Below are 20,437 nucleotides of genomic sequence, written 5' to 3' on the forward strand. Positions count from 1 at the left end.
CGGGGACGCATCCCCACGGCTGGGCACCCACGTCCCCAAGCCCTAGGGGGTGGGGGTGCAGCAGGCCCCCCCCCGTCCCCATCCCCATCCCTGAGCCCACCGGCACCATGCCGTATGGAAACACCCCTGCCCGGGAGCTAATCAGGCCCCAATTAGAGGGGGCTCACTGTAAGCTGGGGGAGGAATGCAAATGAGGTTAACGGTTAATTAGGGATTGAAAAATTCATTATTCCTCTAGAGCAGCTGATTGCGATGCAGCCGCGCGTCCCCATTAGGGCCATTTGACCGCTTGCTAATGACACGGCGGCGGGGGGCTGGTGGGTCCCCCCCTCAACCCGCCAAACGCCTCCGGGAGTCATTCCTGGAGTGAGTTGTGCCTGTTCTCAGCCTCCCTGCAGTGGGTTGCTTCGAGTGGTTGTGGCTGTTCTCAGAGGGGCTCACCCACGTGGTGAATTGTGGCTGTTCTCAGCCAGGGCTCACCTGTGCAATGAGTTGTGGCTCTTCTCCGCTAGCATCACCCTATGCAATGAGTTGTGGCTGTTCTCAACTGGGGCTCACCTGTGCGGTGAGCTGTGGCTGTTCTCAGCTGGAATCGCCCCGTGCAACGAATCGTGGCTGTTTTCAGTACAGGCTCACCCGTGCAATGAATTGTGGCCATCCTCAGCTCCGCAGGGACGCACGGATTGTGTGACAAACAGCTCGGGGCAGCAGTGGGGAAACATCCCCCTGCTCCCCAGTGCTCCCCCACCACCTTGCTTGAGCCAGCTTCCCAATTCAATGACGATAATCAACGATTAGTCGAAAAGCCAAGCGGACAAGTCATTAGATATAGACTAGCGTTTACTGCAATTTACTGACCCATTCATAATTAACCTCCCATCACCAAAACGTGCCGCCAAAAAGAAGTATAAACTTATTAATGGTGGCGGTGGCTAATTAAAGCCAAAGCTCTAATCATCCCGAGATGTGGCCGTGGGCAGGAAAGCGCGGCGACCAATGAAAGGTGAGAAAAGATGCTTGATGCAATATTTAGGAGGGTGCGGGGATGTGGACCGAGGCAGCACCCTGCTACCATGCCCTGGTACCCATCAGCATCCTCAGGGGCTGCATCCCGTATCCAGCTGCCCTGTCCGCCGCACAAAGGGGACCCAGGCGGGCTAATTCGGTGTGGGGAATATCGTCACGCCTCCGCCTTTGTCTCCCTTTCAAAGCCAATATCCCGGCCCCAGATGGGTTAATACATAATGCAGACAAGCAAGTAATTGCTTGCCTTTGTAGGGCCGTCAGCGCTGGGTCCCCGGCCCTCTGATCCCCCATTAGCAGCCATGCAAACAAGCCTTCCACCCAATTAAGCCCAGCTTTGATAGAGCCTTTCCCAATGATGTGCCGGTCCCAAACTAGCGATTCGCACATGAGCCACTACCTGTTAAACCCGGAGTCGTCTTCCTTCGGGGACGAACATCCCTCGCCTCTCGCCGTGACCCAGCTGCTGAGCTCTGCCCGGCTTCCCCCGGCCCTGAAGGGAGGCTCGGCTGATAAATGATCTCGACAAACTCTATATTAAAGAGGTGGAAATGGGATGTTAATATACCCCGAGTCGCTCGTTTCGAGAACACATGGGCTCCGGCTTCCCAAAGACGGCGGTAATGAGGCGAGCTGGGACGCCCCGCGAGGAGACCTCAACCCACCGGCCTCCTGCGTCTGCCAGGCGTGCAGGGAAGACAGCCTGACACCCGTCCTCTGTGGCGTCCCCGTGCCGTCCCACAGAGCACCTCCGGGCCATCCCCTAAAGCATCTCGATCTGCTCACCTAAAGCATCTCGGCATCGTCCCCTAAAGCATGCCAGTGCGCTCCCCTAAAACGTCTCTGGTTATCCCTTACTGCATCCCGGCATCATCCCCTACAGCATCCCGGCATCATCCCTTAAAACATCCCAGCATCATACCCTGAAACATCCCAGCATCGTCCCCTAAAGCATCCCAGTATCGTCCCCTACAGCATCCCTGTACATTCCCCTAAAGCTTCCCGGCATCATTCTCTAATACATCCCAGTATCATCCCCTAAAGCATCCCAGTATGCTCCCCTAAAGCTTCCCGGCATCATCCTCTAATACATCCCAGCATCATCCCCTAAAGCATCCCAGTATCGTCCCCTACAGCATCCCCGTACATTCCCCTAAAGCTTCCAGGCATCATTCTCTAATACATCCCAGTATGCTCCCCTAAAGCTTCCTGGCATCATCCTCTCAAGTATCCCAGTACACTCAACTAAACACCCCAGTGCCCTCCCCTAAAGCGTCTCACTATCATCCTTTAATACATCCTGGCATCCCAGCATCAATCCCTAAAGCATCCCAGCATCATCCACTAAGACATCCCAGTATGCTCCCTGAAAACATCCCAGCATCATTCCTTAGGGCATGCCGGCATCATCCACTAAAGGATCCCAGTGTCACCCCTTACAGCATCCCAGTGCCACCCTGTCCAGCATCCCAGTATCATCCCCTCCAGCATCCCAGTGCCACCCCCTCCAGCATCCCAGTGCCATCCCCTCCAGCATCCCAGTGCCACCCCCTCCAGCATCCCAGTATCATCCCCTCCAGCATCCCAGTGCCACCCCCTCCAGCATCCCAGTGCCATCCCCTCCAGCATCCCAGTGCTATCCCCTCCAGCATCCCAGTATCATCCCCTCCAGCATCCCAGTGCCATCCCCTACAGCATCCCAGTATCATCGCCTCCAGCATCCCAGTGCCATCCCCTCCAGCATCCCAGTGCCACCCCCTCCAGCATCCCACTATCATCCCCTCCAGCATCCCAGTGCCACCCCCTCCAGCATCCCAGTATCATCCCCTCCAGCATCCCAGTGCCACCCCCTCCAGCATCCCAAAGCCACCCCCTCCAGCATCCCAGTGCTACTCCCTCCAGCATCCCAGTATCATCCCCTCCAGCATCCCAGTGCCGTCCCCTCCAGCATCCCAGTATCATCCCCTCCAGCATCCCAAAGCCACCCCCTCCAGCATCCCAGTGCTACCCCCTCCAGCATCCCAGTATCATCCCCTCCAGCATCCCAGTGCCGTCCCCTCCAGCATCCCAGTGCCATCCCCTACAGCATCCCAGTGCCACCCCCTCCAGCATCCCAGTGCCACCCCCTCCAGCATCCCAGTGCCATCCCCTCCAGCATCCCAGTATCATCGCCTCCAGCATCCCAGTGCCATCCCCTCCAGCATCCCAGTGCCATCCCCTCCAGCATCCCAGTATCATCCCCTCCAGCATCCCAGTGCCATCCCCTACAACATCCCAGTATCATCCCCTCCAGCATCCCAGTGCCACCCCCTCCAGCATCCCAGTGCCACCCCCTCCAGCATCCCAGTGCCACCCCCTCCAGCATCCCAGTATCATCCCCTCCAGCATCCCAGTGCTGTCCCCTCCAGCATCCCAGTGCCATCCCCTACAGCATCCCACTATCATCCCCTACAGCATCCCAGTGCCACCCCCTCCAGCATCCCAGTATCATCCCCTACAGCATCCCAGTGCCATCCCCTCCAGCATCCCAGTGCCATCCCCTCCAGCATCCCAGTATCATCCCCTCCAGCATCCCAGTGCCATCCCCTACAACATCCCAGTATCATCCCCTCCAGCATTCCAGTGCCATCCCCTCCAGCATCCCAGTATCATCCCCTCCAGCATCCCAGTGCCGTCCCCTCCAGCATCCCAGTATCATCCCCTCCGGCATCCCAGCATCATCCCCCAAAACATCCCACTATCATCCCCTAAACCATTCAAGCATCATCCCCTCCAGCACCCCACTGCCCCCCCAGCACCCCAGCATTGCTCCTCTCCAGACCGACCCCCCACCAGGCAGCCCATCTCCCCCCCCTCCTCACCCCCCCCCCCCCCCCCCCGCCCCATGTGCCTCAACACAACCTCTATAAATATTCAAAAAGCCGCATTTTCCGGCAAACCGCCCAGCTCGTGGTGGGGGGCTCCCGGGGGGTATGTTAATAATGGGGCTGCGAGGGATTTACCCCCCCCCCCCCGGCATCGGTGTGGGGGGTTCCCAGCCGCTCATTTGCCCATACAAATATCTTGTTGCTCGTCATTACTGTCAAGTCCTTCGTGCCTCAGTTTCCCCACCCCGATGCTGCCCGGTGATGCCGTGGAGGGGTGGGAAAAATAAAGAGGCAGCAAAAATAAGGAGGAATAACGAGGCTAACAAAGTACGGGGGAAGCCTCCCCCCAGCCAAAAAAAATCGGGAGGTGATTTTGGGCCACTGGCAGCGAGAGGTTTGGGCAAAGCCTGCGCAAACATCAACTAATCGCCGAATAAAAGGGCAATTAAACGCCCCGGCAGCGGTAATAAATCTGCTAACAAGGAGGCGATGCCCCTGCGCTCCCTGTTTGCCTAGCTGATTAACAGGGATGAATCGGGGGGGGGGGGGGGGGGGATTATCTGTTGGGATGAGGCAGCTCCTTTGTCTCCTTTCCCCATCCCAAGCCGTCTTGGAGGAGGTATCGGCAATGGATGCACGCGTGCCAGCCCCGGGAGCCCATCGCTGCAGCCTCAGGTCTCATAGAGGGATTAATACAGACGTGTTTTAATCCCTAGGGCTCCGAAAAAACCTCCAGGATTCGCATTGAAAACTCTCCTCTCTTCCAAGCACTCCATGAAAAGAGGCCCAAAATCTCTCCAGGGATTAACATCCCTTTCCATCCCCTATTCCCAGGTCAGAGATGCCCCATCCCCAAGGTTCGGCTTTTTGGGGACACCCAAAAGGAGGGGGGGGGGGGTGAGATACCACAGCATTTAATATTCCAGCATCACCTTCAATTCCCACCTTGGAGAATTATTTGGATAATAGTTGGGTAAACCTGTTATTCTATGGATAATTTATTTCTCCTTTTTTTTTTGATCCTGCTGGGAACTCCTCAGGCTGCCACATCCCCAGCAGGAGAAACGGAAAAGCTTTGTGGTCCTATTAAATTAATATTTATTTATTTTCTCCGTGCCTGGCTACGAGAGGGACGGATGAATAATGCATCGTCCCGTCCTCCCCCCGCCGACGCCCGGGTAGGAGCTTTGCCATCGCTGGCAGCACCGGGATCCGGCGGATTTGGTGGGAGATGGGAGAGCCCGGAGGATGCTGGTGAGGCTGAGCTGCCCCAGATGCCGGCAGGAGGCCAGATGTGCGCCTGCCTGTGGCCCCAGCACAGCTCTGGGGATGGGGGAGAGCATGCTCGTGCGAGCTCTCCAGATGTGTGCCCAGATGTGAGCTCACCTACCTCCTGCTTGTGCCTCCAGATGTGCACAAATGCAAACCACCCGGCTCTCCAGGTGTGCTCCGGCATCCCTGTGCCGTCAGATGTGTGCCCAGCTGTGACCCTAGGGACCCCTCCAGCTGTGACCCGAGCCGTCCAGATGTTTGCCTCAGTGCGCACGCATCCCCCAGACCGCCCAATCCTCCCAGATGTGAACATCCCGGAGAACCTTGGTGCCCCAGCTGTGCACGAAAAAGCTCCCCCCCCAGCTGTGCCCCAAGAGCCCTCCAGATGTGAACCTCCTCAGGGGCTCATTCGCCCCCCCCCAGATGTGCAAAGGCCCGTTTCACCTGCTGCTGCTGCTGCTGCGCATCCAGACGTGAGGCCCCTTCTCCCGCTCACCCTGCCCATCGCCCCCCAGATGTGCAGGCAGATGTTCCCCCCCCGCTCGCCCGTTCCGCACCCCACTCCTCTCTTCTCCCTGATTAGCCCCATCCAGCCCCCCGCCCCCGGGGCTCCCCAAACTCCCGACCCCCACTTTTCCCCCCCACCCCATCATCGCCCCCACCTTTGTCCTATCCCAAGAAGATTGTTAGTGCCCCCGTCCCCCATAACACCCCCCCCCAATAGCGCCCCCCCCCCCCCCAAACAAGGGGCCAGCTGGAGGAGGCGCATTGCTTCACACATCAGCCCCAGCGCATTAATTAAGTGGCTAATTGCTAATTATGAATTCAACAGCACCGCTCGCTGGTGCTTGTGTGTCGTTGGCCCCCCCCCCCCCGCCCCCCCCCCTCCCCGAATTCAAGGCCACTAGTGGTCCCAGCACCCCCAAAAATGTCACCCACCTCTGCCAGCGCACCCCACCGTTGGGGGCCGTGGTGATGAGGCTGTACCCCCCCCCCCCCAGCAGCCCCGTTTCCCAGTGGGATGGGGGGGGGGGGGTGTGTTAAGCTGCTTTTTGGGGTTCACTGAAGGGGGGGGGTCCCCCGGGTGGCACTTTGGCTGGGGGGGGGGGGGTTGGTTACGGGCAACCCCGTGGGGTTTCACCCTCTCTTCTTCCTCCTCCTCCTCCCCCCCCCCCAAGACCCCCCCCCTTTTTCCTCTGCCCCCCCCCCCCAAAGTCACCCCCATCCCCCTCCGCCCCCTACCGCGCGCCCCACCCCCCCCCATACGGCCCCCCCCATCCCCCTTCCCCCCAAAAAAAAGGGGGGGGGGGCAAGGATACCTCCCCCTCCCCACCCGCACTGGCCGCGCCCCCGCTCCCCACCGGCCCCGGGGGGCGGCGCCGCGGGCTGAGCCCCGCTCAGCCGAGCCGGGTCGGGTTGAGCCGAGCCGAGCTGAGCCGAGCTCAACTGAGCCGAGCCCAGCTAAACCGAGCCTAACTAAACCCAGTTTAGCCGAACCGGGTCGGACCTTGCTGAGCCGAGTGTGAACCGAGCCGGGCCGGGCCGAGGATGCTGCGGTACCTGCTGAAGACGCTGCTGCAGATGAACCTGTTCGCCGACTCGTTGGGGGCTGAGGGCTCCAACTCCTCCCAGCTCCTGCTCGGCATCAACAGCACCATCGCCGCCCTCCACCTCCCCGGCCTCCCCCCCGGTAACGGTACGTGGCTCCGGGACCCCGCTCTCCGGCCCCACTGTTCCCACCGCATCATCCCACCGCACCCTCACCCCAGCCCCGAGCTGGGACCCCAAACCGGTCCCGGGTCCCCATGCTGGGACCTATCCTTGGGTCCCCAGTGTGGGAACGAGAGCCCGTGGCCCCAAATCAGCCCCATGTCCCCACGCCGGCACCGGCTCCGTGTCCTCGGGTCAACCCCCGGACCGCGGACCGGGAGCGGTCACTCGTGCCCAGATAGTCCCTGGGACCCCAAACTGTGACCAGACCGATGGTCCCAAATTGGGAGCAACCCTGCGTCCCCAAGTGAGCCCCGTGTCCCCCAAACCAGCCCCCTGCCCCAAATCCCAAACCCGAAGCAACCCCCCTGTTCCCAAATTGGCCCCGTGTCCCCAGACTGACCCCCAGACCGTGAACTGGGACTGAGGCGGTGTCCCCAGACAGTCCCCGTGTCCCCGGACCAACTCCCAGATCCCAAACCGGTAGCGACCCTGTGTCCCCAAACTGTCCCTGTGTCCCTACACCAACCCCATAGCCCCGAACTGGAAGTGACCCAGTGTCCCCAAACTGCCCCCACGTCCCTGCACCAATCCCCAGACTCCAAACAAGGACCAGCCCAGTGTCCCCAAACCGTTCCCGTGTCCCCAAACCAACCCCCAGCCCCCGAGCCAGGAGAGACCCCGTGTCCCCAAACCAGCCCTGTGTCCCCAAACCGTCCCCATGTCCCCAAACCAGCCCCGTGTCCCCAAACCGTCCCCATGTCCCCAAACCATCCCCGTGTCCCCAAACCAGCCCTGTGTCCCCAAACCGTCCCCATGTCCCCAAACCAGCCCCGTGTCCCGAAACCAGCCCCGTGTCCCCAAACCAGCCCCGTGTCCCCTAACCAGCCCCATGTCCCCAAACCATCCCCGTGTCCCCAAACCAGCCCCATGTCCCCAAACCAGCCCCATGTCCCCAGACCATCCCCGTGTCCCCAAACCAGCCCCATGTCCCCAAACCATCCCCGTGTCCCCAAACCAGCCCCGTGTCCCCAAACCGTCCTCGTGTCCCGAAACCAGCCCCGTGTCCCCAAACCATCCCTGTGTCCCCAAACCAGCCCCGTGTCCCCAAACCAGCCCCATGTCCCCAAACCGTCCCCGTGTCCCCAAACCAGCCCCGTGTCCCCAAACCGTCCCCGTGTCCCCAAACCAGACCCACGTCCCCGAGCCGGGGTGTGGTGGGTGGCAGCCCGGGCCAGCTGCTGGTGCCGGGGGATGAGGGGGGGCAAGGGAAGGGGTGTCCACCTGAATTTTAAGTCCATTTTTGAGCTTTCCCCCTCTTTTTTAGTCTGCGCTTCCCCCTCCAGTTGGCTCTGGGTGGCCGATGGGGGGGGGGTGTGTGTGTGTGCCCCCAATCCCCCACGGGACCCCCTGCCCTGACACAGGAGGGGGCCTGGCCTGACCCCCCAGTCATCCCAATTAGCCACCGGGCCCAGCTGCGGCCCCCTCGGCCCCCGCTGTGCCCACCCCATGCCGCCACCACCCCACGGGGGTACCCGGTACCCCACAGCATCCCCGTCCCCGTCCCCATGGCAGCTGCATCCCATCCCCATGGCAACGCATCCCAGCTGCTTAGGGCGCCCCAAATCACAGCCCACCCCCCCCCCCGCAACACTCTGGAGCTGGGACAGGAGCATGTGTACACGCGTGTGCAAATGGGGGGACACACACACGAGCGCGGCGTGCACGTGTGGAGCTGCAGGCATGCGTGTGCATGCGTGTGCAGCTACGCAGGGACGGGGGTAAGCGCAGGCTCGTGCCCCTCGTTGGAACGCGCGTGTGAACCTGCACGGATGCGCGCGCCCTGGGTGCGTGTGCAAATGCGCGTGTGCAAATGCACGTCTGTGTCCGCACCCACACCCCTGTGCGAATACCCACGTGAGCGCGTGTACCTCTGGGTGTGCGTACGTGCAGACGAACGCACACGCGTGAGCGTGCCGCTGCGTAAGTGCGTGCACGCCCCTGTGGGAACGCACGCGTGCACGCCTCTGCACCTGCACGTAAGCACGTGCGTGCACGCACGAGTGGGTGCACCCGCCGTGTACACGTGTCTGGAAGCACACGCACGTGCGCAAACGCGTAGCTTGATGCATGCAGCCGTGCCCGTGCCTGGCTGCGCGTGCGTTCGTGCGTGTATGTGCACACGCATGTGTGCGTGTGCAATCTGGGGGGGGGTGTCTGGGGGTGCACTTGCGTGGGTGTGCAGCCCGTGTCTGGGACTGCAGTGACACTCGGTGAGCACAGCCTGAAGTGCAGTGCCAGCCGTGGGTGGCACTTGGGGACACGGGTGGGCCATGCCAGCCGGACCCAGCCAGTTAGACCCCACCGTTAATGAGCATTAATTATCCCAGCATTAATGAGCATTCATTAATTTCCATGCCCTAAGGGTGGGGATTTTCCTGGAACAGCCCCACAGACCCAATATGGTTGGGGTTTTTTTTTTAAAACTTAAAATGAAGCGGTTTCTCCAATCTGGAGTTACCAGCTCTGCTATAGAAAATCATCATTTGCAGCTGGGGGGGGAAAAAAAATCCCCTTTTGGGGAGAATTTAGCCCCAACCCCATCTCCGCAGGGATGCCCAGTTGGAAACTGGGTGGAAAAGGGGCATTACTGGGAGCAGAGCTGCTTTGTGTCCCTGTCCTCATTCCCCAGTATGTCCGAGGTCTGACACCCTCCCGGTCCTGCTCCCACCACACCAGCACCCACCCTGGAGTGGGGGGAATACACTGGGCTGAGACCTGGCCACACTTCATCTCACTGCCTGGTCATCTCATCTCTTGGTTGGCGGGGGGGTGTGGGGTGTGTAGATGCTGGGCTGAGACTTGGCCACACTTCATCTCACCTCCTGGTCGCCTCACCTCCTGGGCTGAGACCCGGCCATATTTCATCTCACCTCCCGGTCACCTCACCTCCTGGTCGGGTGTGGGGGGGAGACAGACACTGGGCTGAGGCCTGGCCACAATTCATCTCACCTACTGGTCATCTCACCTCTTAGCTGGCAGGGCGGGGGGAGATGCTGGGCTGAGGCTTGGCCACGCTTCATCTCACCTCCTGGTCGTCTCACCTCCTGGGCTGAGACCCGGCCATACTTCATCTCACCTCCCGGGCTGAGACCTGGCCATACTTCATCTCACCTCCCAATCACCTCACCTCCTGGTCGGGTGTGGGGGGGAGACACTGGGCTGAGGCCTGGCCACAATTCATCTCACCTCCTGCTCGCTAAGCAAAGCAGGTGATGGTGCCAGGAAAGCTCCGTGCAACCCGGCGGGGGTTGTTCAGCCCCCCAAAAATCCCCTGCCCTGCCTCCCTGGGGGAGGTCGTGGGGACCACCCCCCCCCCCATATTTTTTAAACAGGGTCCCACCCTCAGCTGGAGGACATGGCACCCCGTATCGTGGAGCACCCTACGGATCTCCTGGTCTCCAAGGGGGAACCGGCCACCTTGAGCTGCAAAGCCGAAGGGCGTCCATCCCCGGCGGTGGAGTGGTACAAAGACGGGGAGCGGGTGGAGACGGACCGGGAAGACCCCCGCTCCCACCGTACCCTCCTGCCGGGGGGGTCCCTCTTCTTCCTCCGCATCCTCCACGGCCGGCGGGGGAAGCCCGACGAGGGGGTCTATGTCTGTGTGGCCAGGAATTACTTGGGGGAGGCCACCAGCAGGAACGCATCCCTGGAGGTGGCCGGTGAGTCCCCTGGAGGGGACACGGGGGGGAGACAGTGGGGAGGGCTTGGGGCTGGGGGGGGTTTGGGGGGTGGGGGGTGTCTTGGTGTCACCAGGGAGCCCAGCCCGGTGCAGCGGCTCAGGGGATGGGGGGGTGGGGGGGGGGGGGGGGGGCTGCAAAATTCTCAGGCCTGGCACTGCTGAGCAAAAAGAAGGGAAAAGAAATGAAAATAGGTGAAAGAAATGAAAGTCGGTGAAAATAAGAGAAAAGAAAGAAAAATATGTAAAAGTAAATGAAAATCAGTAAAAGAAAAGAAGTAACAGTAAGGGAAGACAAACGAAAAGAAGTTAAAATAATTGAAAATAAGGGAAAGAAATGAAAAGAAGGGAAAATAAAAGAAAAATAAGTGAAAAAAAGAAGTGAAAAGTTAAAAGAATTGCGAATAAGTGAAAATAATAGAAAAGAAATGAAAAGAAGGGAAAAGAAGTGAAAACGAAGGCAAATAATCAAAAAGAAACAAAAATCATTGAAAAGAAGGGAAAAGCACTGGGAGTATTAGAAAATAAACTCAAATAATCGCAAATAAATTCAAATAAGTGCCAATACACTAAAACGAATGACAAGAACATCCCCGGTGCCACCCCAAGCTTCGGCCCTCGGGGGTGGCACCCGCTGAGGCTCAAACCCAGGGCCGGGATGATGTCGGAGTTAAATCCAGACCGGGCTTAGACCCAGCTGTGAGCTTAGCTCAATCACCAGGGATTATTTTTGGGGGGGACAGGGCTAGATCTGGGGGGGGGGGGGCAGTGTTACACCCCGCATCGGCTGTTGGATCCAGGTCCTGCCGACGTGAAATGCAGCATCGCTCAGCTTTGGTATCTCCGTGCTGGGAGGAGTGGGGGTCCCCAGCATTAGGGTGCAGGGATGGGGAAACTGAGGCAGGGCTGATGTCATGACACCCCCACCCCCACCCCCCCCCCCAGTGCTGCGGGACGATTTCCGGCAGCCCCCCGGGGACGTGGTGGTGGCCGCGGGCGAACCGGCCGTCCTGGAGTGCGTCCCCCCCCGCGGCCACCCCGAACCCAGCATCTCCTGGAAGAAGAACGGCGTTCGCCTCAGAGATGAGGATGAGCGCTTGACGGTGAGGGATATGGGGGATGAGGGGGGTCCCCCAAAACCTGGGGGGTGGGAGGGCTGAGCCCCCCGGCTCTGGTTGAACCGGGTTGCCTTGGCAGATCCGCGGTGGGAAGCTGATGTTGGCCAGCACCCGTAAGAGCGATGCCGGCGTCTACGTCTGCGTGGCCGCCAACGTGGTGGGGGAGAGGGACAGCGAGCCGGCCGAGCTAGTGGTCTTCGGTGCGTGGGGATGAGGGGATGTCATTTTTGGGATGTCGGGGGCGGGTGCCGTCCCGGCGGGACTGACAGCCGCCCCCGCAGAGCGCCCGGCGTTTGGCAAGAGGCCCCTCAACAAAGCGGTGCTGGTGGAGGGGACGGTGGAGTTTCCCTGCGAGGTGGTGGGGGACCCCCAGCCCGCAGCTCGCTGGCGCAAGGAGGAGGGCAAGATGCCTCCGGGAAGGTAAGCGGTGGGCGAGGGGGCTGGCACGGGTGGTGGGTGCCGGAGCCGGGGTGGGGGTGTCCGGGGTGCAGCCGGGTGGCATCGCTGCGTGCCGGCCTGGTGCGCTCGGAGCGTCTCGCATCTCCGTCGCAGCCCGCATCTCCATGGCGTCGAGTACGCCCGCGGCATCCCGTATCCCTGTTGCGTCCTCCAGCCTCATCGCACCCCGCATCCCCATCGCATCCCACATCCCCATCGCATCCCGCATCCTCATCGCATCCCGCGTCCCCGTCGCACGTGACGTGTCTCCATCGCGCCCCCCCATCTACGTTGCACCTCACAGCCCCATCGCATCCCAAATCCTCATTGCATCCTCTATCCCCATCGCATCCTGCATCTTAAGTGCACCCCGCATCCCCGTCACATCCAATATCCCCATTGCATTCCCCACTTTCCTTGCAGTCCACATCCCCATCATACCCACACACCAGCACATCCCACATCCCCATCTCATCCCGCCTCCCCGTTGCATCCTGTATCCCCATCGCATCCCGCATCCCCACTGTATCCCCCATTTCCATGGCATCCCACATCCCCAGAGCACCCATATCCCCATCATCAAATCCCACATCCCCATCACATCCCGTATCCCCATCACATCCCACATCTCCATCACGTCCCACATCCCCATCGCATCCCGTATCCCCATCGCGTCCCACATCCCCACGGCACCCCGCGCCCTCGTGGCACCCCGGCACCCTGTCGGTGCCGCGGCCTCGTGGCGTTTCCCCCCCCGCTCCAGGTGGGAGGTGTTGCCGGACAACACCCTGCGGATCAGCCGGCTGCGGGCGGAGGACGAGGGCACCTACACCTGCGTGGCCGACAACAGCGTGGGCAGGTCGGAGGCGTCGGGCACCCTCACCGTGCACGGTAAGGGGGGGGTCCCTGAGGGAGCACCTGTGGGTGCTGGCAAAGCGGCCGGGCAAGCCCTTTTCTCTCCCCGCGCTGCGGCAGTGCCCCCCCAGCTCGTCACTGGCCCCCGCGACCAGACTGTCACCCCCGGCCAGAGCGTGACCTTCCAGTGCCAGAGCAAGGGCAACCCGCCGCCCGCCGTGTTTTGGCAGAAGGAGGGTAGCCAGGTCTGTCCCTGTCCCCGTCCCCATCCCCAGCCCTGTCCCCATCTCCATCCCATCGCATCCTGTATCCTCATCCCACCCCATCCCCTCCCATCCCCACCCCATCCCTGTCCCCATCCCAATCCCCATCCCATCCCTGTCCCCATCTCCATCCCATCCCACCACATCCTGTATCCTCCTCCCATCCCCATCCCATATCCTCATCCCACCCCATCCCGTCCCTGTTCCCATCCCATCCCCCCCCATCCCATATCCTCATCCCACCCCATCCCATCCCCATCCCCACCCCATCCCACCCCATCCCCATCCCCACCCCATCCCATCCCCATCCCATCCCCATCCCAATCCCAGTCCCAATCCCAATTCCATCCCACCCCATCCCCTCCACTGCCCTCCCCCACTCAGCAGCCCTCTGCACCCTTCCCTCCCCACCCCAGACCCTGCTGTTCCCCGGCCAGCCCCCGCAGCCCACCGGCCGCTTTTCGGTGAGCCCCAGCGGCGCCATCACCATCGCCGATGTGCAGCCCGCCGACGCCGGTTATTACCTGTGCCAGGCCATCAGCGTGGCCGGCAGCGTGCTGGCCAAGGCGCGGTTGGAGGTGGAAGAGGGTAAGTCCCAGGCCGGCAGGCAACGGGTGCATTTGGTGCGCCAGCGGCACCCATCCCATCACCGAGGAATTCCCGGTTTTCCCCCCACCCCTCTTCACCGTAGCGCCATCTGAGCAGCGACCGCCGGTGATCCGCCGGGGTCCCGCCAACCGGACGGTGCTGCCGGTGGGGGCCACGGCGCGGTTGCCTTGCTGGGTGGGGGGCGGTGACCCCCCGGCCAGCGTGGGGTGGCTGAAGGACGGGAGCACCCTGGTAGGTGCCCAGCCCCGCGCCAGCCTGCTGGAGAACGGCACCCTGCGGATCACCAGCCTCCGGGTGAGCCGGTCCGGAGCGGGGGCTCAGGGCACCCACTCCCGGGGGGGACACCCGTGGGGTGGCACTGCAGGGACGGGAGGAGCTCCAGGGGTGGGGAAGGGGGACGGTGGGTGCTCAGGGTGGTGGTTGAAAAGGGTGGTGGGACCAAAGGGAGATGGGTGCTCAGGATGGTGGGTGCTCAGGGTTGTGGGTGCTCACGGTGGTGGGTGCAAAGGGCGATGGACGCCCAGGGTTGTGGATGCGAGGGGCGGCGGGTGTAAAGGGTGGTGGGCGCGAGGGGTGATGGTTACGAGGGTCGGTGGGTGCAAAGGAGGTGGGTGCGAGGGGTGGCGGGTGCTCAGGGTGATGGGGCAGGAGCTCTTCCCCTCGCAGGTGACGGACTCCGGGCACTACGAGTGCGTGGCCACCAGCCCGGCGGGCGAGACCCGCTGGGGCGGCTCCCTGGAGGTGCGAGGTGGGTCACGGGGACGTCACTGCGCTGGGGACACCGTGGCACCGGGGACAAAGCCACCCCAGATCTCCACGCGTCTCCCTGCAGGTGACGGATCTGACGTCTCCCTGCCTTCCCCCGAGCCCGGAGTCCTGCCTGGGCCACCCTCCACCCCTGTGGTCACCAACGTCACCAAAAGCAGCGTCACCCTGAGCTGGAAAGGGAATGAGGACAGCGGTGCCGCCGACATCACCTCCTACGTAGTGGAGGCTTTCAGGTATCGCACAAGCGTCCTCTCTGGGTGCAGGGGTGACGCGGTGGCCTGGTGCCACCCCACCATGGGTCACCCCTGTACCCTGGCAGCCAGGCGGCGGGTGGTCCGTGGCAGACGGTGGCGGCCGACGTGGAGGGTGAGACCCACACGGTGAGCGGCCTCGTCCCCGACACCGTCTACCTCTTCTTGGTGAGGGCGGTCAACGCCTACGGGCTCAGTGACCCCAGCGGCATCTCGGAGCCCGTGCGCACCCAAGGTGAGACCCAGCAGTGACGCTGGCAGAGGTGTCTGTGAACCCACCACCCTGGGGTCCATCTCTGCTTGGTGGTGTTGATGGAGGTACCCACGCACCCACCGCCCTTGGGCGCGTCTCCACTTGGTGACACCAATGGGAGCGCCCATGCGCCTACCACCCTCGGGTACATCCTCGCTCGGTGATGCTGATGGAGGTGCCCGTGCACCCAAAACCTTTGGGTGCATCCCCACCCAATGACGCCAGTGGAGGTTCCCATGGACCCACCACGGGAATGTGATGTCACCACGGCATCCCCACTTGCTGACGCCACTGGAGGTGTCCATGGTCTGTCCACCCTCTCATTTTTTCGGCAGACGCCAGCCCCACGCAGCAAGGGCTGGACCCCCAGCAGGTGCAGCGGGAGCTGGCACAAGTGGCCGTGCACCTACAGGAACCCGTGGTGCTGCCGCCGGGTGCTGTCCGCCTCTCCTGGACCGTGAGTGCTGCGCCATGCCGCCGGTACAGGGGTCCCAGTGCCAAGTATCCCCCCGCCTCACCCCACCCTCCCCTTGGGTCCCCAGGTGGAGCGCCAAACACCCTTCGTCCAGGGCTACAGGGTGCTGTACCGGCAGCACGGTGGGCGCTGGGAGGAGGCACGGGTGGTGCAGGCACCGGGGGAACGGGGGGCTTTGCTCACCGAGCTGCGCCGAGGCCAGGACTACGAGGTCAAGGTCCGACCCTACTTCCATCATCTCCACGGCCCCGACAGCGCTGTGCGTGCCCTGCGCACCCCCGAGGCGGGTGAGTGCGGGGATGCGAGGGACGGCGAGGGTCCCTGGGTACCCCCGGGAGGTGACGCCCCCCCTGCGTCCCCCCCTCCAACAGCCCCCAGTGCCCCACCACGAGCTGTCAGCGTGGCCGGTAACGGCACCAGCGTCCGCATCTCATGGCAGCCGCCGCCGCTGGCTGAGCAGAACGGCGTCATCCGTGATTACCGGGTAAGGGCAGACCGGTGGCGGGGATGCGGCGGGTCCCCTCTGTCCCCCCACGACACCATGTCATGGTGTCCCCCCGCCCCCAGATTTGGTGCTTGGGCAACGAGAGCCGCTTCCACATCAACCAGAGCGTGGAGGGGACGGTGCTGGCGACGGTGCTGCGGGGACTGGTCCCCGGCGTCCCTTACCGTGCCGAAGTCGCTGCCGCCACCGGCGCCGGCGTGGGCGCTCGCAGCGCCCCTGTCCCCATCCGCATCGGTGAGTCCCTCGTCGCCCCCGCCGCACCCGTGGGTGGGTGGGGTGACGGGGGTCACCCCGGTGCTGGGGACGGCTCCTCGGCACCCCTGCCGGTGTTTTCCCCCTTCCCCACGTTGTTTGCAGCCCCCCCGGCGGAGCGGGATGCAGGGCCGGCGGGCGGGAGCAGCGTGGCCGAGCGTTTGGCAGAGGTGGCCAGGCAGCCGGCCTTCATCGCCGGCGTTGGCGGCGCTTGCTGGGTCATCCTCGCCGCCTTCGCCGCTTGGCTCTACGGCCGCCGCCGGAGGAAGAAGGAGCTGAGCCACTTCGCTGGTACGGGAGAAGGTGCTAGCCCTGGGACCCCCCCCCCCTCCCCAACCCTGGCACCTATCACCCCACCAGCCACCCACCGCCTCTCTCTTTACAGCATCCTTCGCCTATACGCCCACCGGTAAGCCTACAGGCGCCGTGGGGACCCGTCGCGGCCCCTCGCCGCCCTCACCCCCACCTCTTTCCGCAGTCGCCTTCCCAGCTCCGGCACGCAGCAGCCCCAGGTAACGCCCCAGTATCCACCCTCCCTCTCCTCGGGACCCCCAGTGCCAACTGCCGGCATCCCTTTACCCCATCTCCTTGCAGGGCAGCCGTCGGTGGTGGTTACCCGTGGCTGGCGGACGCATGGCGCGGTGGCGGTGCGGCCGGTGCCGCCGGCTGCTTGGGGACCACCACCGAGAGATACTACAATGGTGAGTGGTCATCGTGGGGGATGGGTGGCTCGGACTCGGGGTTGGGGGGGGGGGGGTCATGGTCAATGCTGACGGTGCCGATTGCCTTCTGCAGATGCCGGCATCACCCGTTACATCGCCCAGACGGAGCAATTTGGAGCGGGGTCTGTAGAGGGGCCAGTTTACAGCACCATCGAGGCGGGCGGCGAGGAGCTCTGCACCTTCCCCCGTCCATTCTCGCAGCACGGGACCCCTTACACCGGGGGGGGTCCCCAACTGATGGATGCCCCCCAGGCATCCCGTGGCCGAGTCGAGCATGGTAGGGCGGTGGGATGGGTTGGGGACACACATGGATGTTGATGGCACAGACCCCTCCCCGGCATCCTTCCTCGCCACAGGGACCAAAGGGAAGAAGTTGGGGCAAGCGGTGAAACCGCCGGCGGTGAGCTGGACGGAGCTGCTGCCCCCGCCACCCTCAGCCAGCGAGCTCAGCCAGTGTGCCCAGGAGGAGGAGGAGGAGGAAGAGGAGGAGGAAGAGGAAGAGGCGGCCAGAGGGTGAGTGGGGGGGGCTGGGGGGGCTTGGGTGTGCTGGCCCCAGCACCCACCCTGTGGCCCCCACCCTGCAGGTTGGGGAGGGAGGAGTGGTACCCCGGCGAGGATGTCCCCTGCGCCACCGGTGCATCCTCGCCTGCCGCCTCCTCCGGCTGCCGGTCCACCGCCACGCTGACACCATCGCCCCATGCCACCGAGGACATCCCCCGGCTCCGTGACTTTGATAGCCCCCGCCTGCCCCGGTAGGAGATGGGCCTTGCTTGGTCCAGCCATGCCATTGGGATCTGGATGTCCTGTCAGGGTCTGCATGTCCCATTGGGGTCTGGATGTCCCACCATGGTCTGGGTGTCCCATCGTGATCCAGCTGTGCTGTCACCATCTGGCCCTGCCATGCCATCACAGTCCAGCTGTGCCATTGGGGTCCAGATGTCCCATCACGATCCAGCTTTGTTGTCATGATCCAGCCGTACTGTGCCATCACGGTCCGGCCATGCCATTGGAGTCCGGATGTCCTGTTGGGGTCCAGATGTCCCATTGCCATCCAGCCATGTTGTCATGATCTGGCCCTGCCATGCCATCACGGTCTGGCCGTGCCATCGGGGTCCAGATGTCCCACTGGGGTCTGGATGTCCCACCATGGTGCAGATGTCCCTTCGTGATCCATCCGTGTTGTCACCATCTGTCCCCGCTGTCGGGTTGTGCTCTGGCCGTGCTGTCATGATCCATCCGTGACGCCGTGGGCTGGCTGTGGCATAGCAATCCAGCTGTGCCATCGCGATGCAGTTGCACCATCACGAGCTGGCTGGGACGTTGCCATCCAGCTGTGCTGTCATGGCTGCCTCTGCCATGATCCAGCGGTGCCATTGCAATCCAGCTGTGCCATCGCAATGCTGGCATGCCATTGCAATCCAGCTGCGGCATCAGGGGCCAGCTGTACCATTGCAACCCAGGTGTGCGGTTGCAATCCAACAGTGCTGCGATCCAGCTCTGCGGGTGCAATCCAGCCATGCAGGTCCCATCTAGCTGTGCCGTGATCCAGCTGTGCGGTTGCCATCCAGCTGTGCGGTTGCCATCCAGCTGCGAGGTTGCAACCCAGCTGTGCGGTTGCATTCCGGCTGAGCAGCTGTTATCCCACTGTGTTCCAGCTGTGCCACGGTCAGCCAGCCGTGCCATTGCAACCCTGCCGTGCAGCTGTGATCCAGCTGTGGCCCTGCCATCCAGCTGTGGTTCTCCCACCCAGCTGTGCCGCTGAACTCATCCAGCTGCCCTTTGCAAGCCCAGCCATGCAGCTGCAATCCAGCTGTGATGCTTCAGCCCACCCACGCCATTGCCCTCCAGCTGTGCCATCACCACACGGCTTCCCCCTGCTCCAGCACGGCACGGCACCAGGGATTGTGCCAGCACCGCGGTGGCCACCGAGCCCCCCACCCTGGTCCCTGCACCCCCGCTTCACCCCACACCCCCTCTTTGCCAGGAGACCCCTCCATGGCGCCAGCACCCCCCCACGGGCACCCAGCCCCCCACCGAGTCCAGATGCCGGCAAGGCCCACCCGCCCCGAGCCCGCCGCCCCCGTGGCACAGGTGAGCCCTGGGGGGCCATTTTGGGTGGATGGAGGGGGCTCACTGGCTCGGGGGGGTGCCTGACGCTGCCATCACCCCCAGGGAAAACCTGCAGGGAGACCCCGAAAAGTCGCCCCAAGCCCAAATGCAGCCGCTACCGCCGGGAAAAGCAGCAGGGAGGTGAGCGGGGGTGGGGGGGGGGGGAAATGGTGGGGGGCTTGGGGGGATCAGGGGGTCTCAGCCCTCTCCTCCCTCTCTGCTGCAGACCTGCCACCGCCACCACTGCCACCACCAGGCGAGACCCCCGTCCCCTTGCCGGAGCGGGAGCCGAGTGGGGCCGAGCGCAAGGTCACCCATCGCCCAACCCGCAGCGGTAAGCCAGAGTCCGTGGTATTGGGGAGGGGGGGGTGTCACCGCCGACCCCCAACCTTGTCCCCTCCCTTGCAGATGAGGTCGTCCCCTACGGCAAACCCTCCTGCCTGCCCCGAGGGCAGGTGTCCGGCAGCTGCTCCACGACGGGCAGCGTCTCGTCCCGCGGCTCCACCAGCTCCCGCGGCCACGGCTCGGGACGCAGCCGGACGCCGGGGGACCGTGGTGAAGGGACCGGCCATCGCTGCCGCCCGGGTCCCCCATTTTCCTGCCCGTCGCAGGAGAAACGATGAAGCAGAGGGCGAGACGGTGGCAGGGTTGGGGACACGGGGATGGGGACATGGGGGGGACCGAGGGGATGCTCTTTAATTTCTGAGTGGCACCATGTAAATAGGGTTGCACAGAGCCAGCGGCCGGTGGGCGGCAGCGCGAGGGGGGGGACGAGGATACTCGGGGTGAGACAAGGATGCTTTGGGAGGATGGACAAAGATGCTTGGAAGAGGCAAGGATGCTCCGGGAGGGATGAGGAGGATGTTCGGGGAGGGATGAGGACCCTGGGGCTAAGGACAGCTGGGAGGGCCAAGGATGCTGGGAAGGGACGAGGATGCTTGGGAAGGATGAGGACCCTGGGGACAAGGACAGTTGGGAGGGACAAGGACACTGGGGAGGGACAGGGATACTCAGGAGGGATGAGGACCCCGGGGAGAAGGACAGTTGCAAGGGAGGAGGATGTTTGAGGAAGGATGAGGATGCTTGGGGAGGCCAAGGACAGTCACTAGGGACGAGGACCCTGGGGAGGGATGAGGATGCTGGGGAGGCATGAGGAGGGTGCTCAGGAGGGACGAGGACCCTGGGGACAAGGACATTTGGGAGTGATG

General features: G+C 63.1%; 1 protein-coding gene across 1 annotated transcript; it reads left to right on the top strand.

Annotated features, from left to right (window-relative positions):
- The first annotated feature begins 6,710 nt into the window (after nucleotides 1-6,710).
- ROBO3 (roundabout guidance receptor 3) lies at nucleotides 6,711-19,852 on the top strand. The gene is made up of 25 exons (XM_049800005.1): nucleotides 6,711-6,858; nucleotides 10,268-10,594; nucleotides 11,557-11,714; nucleotides 11,809-11,929; nucleotides 12,011-12,149; nucleotides 12,931-13,058; nucleotides 13,143-13,267; nucleotides 13,702-13,873; nucleotides 13,977-14,188; nucleotides 14,561-14,642; nucleotides 14,727-14,895; nucleotides 14,982-15,158; nucleotides 15,509-15,623; nucleotides 15,709-15,928; nucleotides 16,013-16,125; nucleotides 16,209-16,689; nucleotides 16,784-16,910; nucleotides 16,993-17,099; nucleotides 17,194-17,405; nucleotides 17,491-17,633; nucleotides 17,705-17,872; nucleotides 19,105-19,211; nucleotides 19,293-19,370; nucleotides 19,456-19,563; nucleotides 19,638-19,852. Exons 1-25 carry the CDS (start codon nucleotides 6,711-6,713, stop codon nucleotides 19,850-19,852), a joined length of 4,152 nt encoding a protein of 1,383 aa, XP_049655962.1.
- Nucleotides 19,853-20,437: the final 585 nt, after the last annotated feature.

The sequence above is a fragment of the Accipiter gentilis genome, chromosome 5 (genome assembly GCF_929443795.1).
Source record: "Accipiter gentilis chromosome 5, bAccGen1.1, whole genome shotgun sequence".
NCBI lineage: Eukaryota > Metazoa > Chordata > Aves > Accipitriformes > Accipitridae > Astur > Astur gentilis.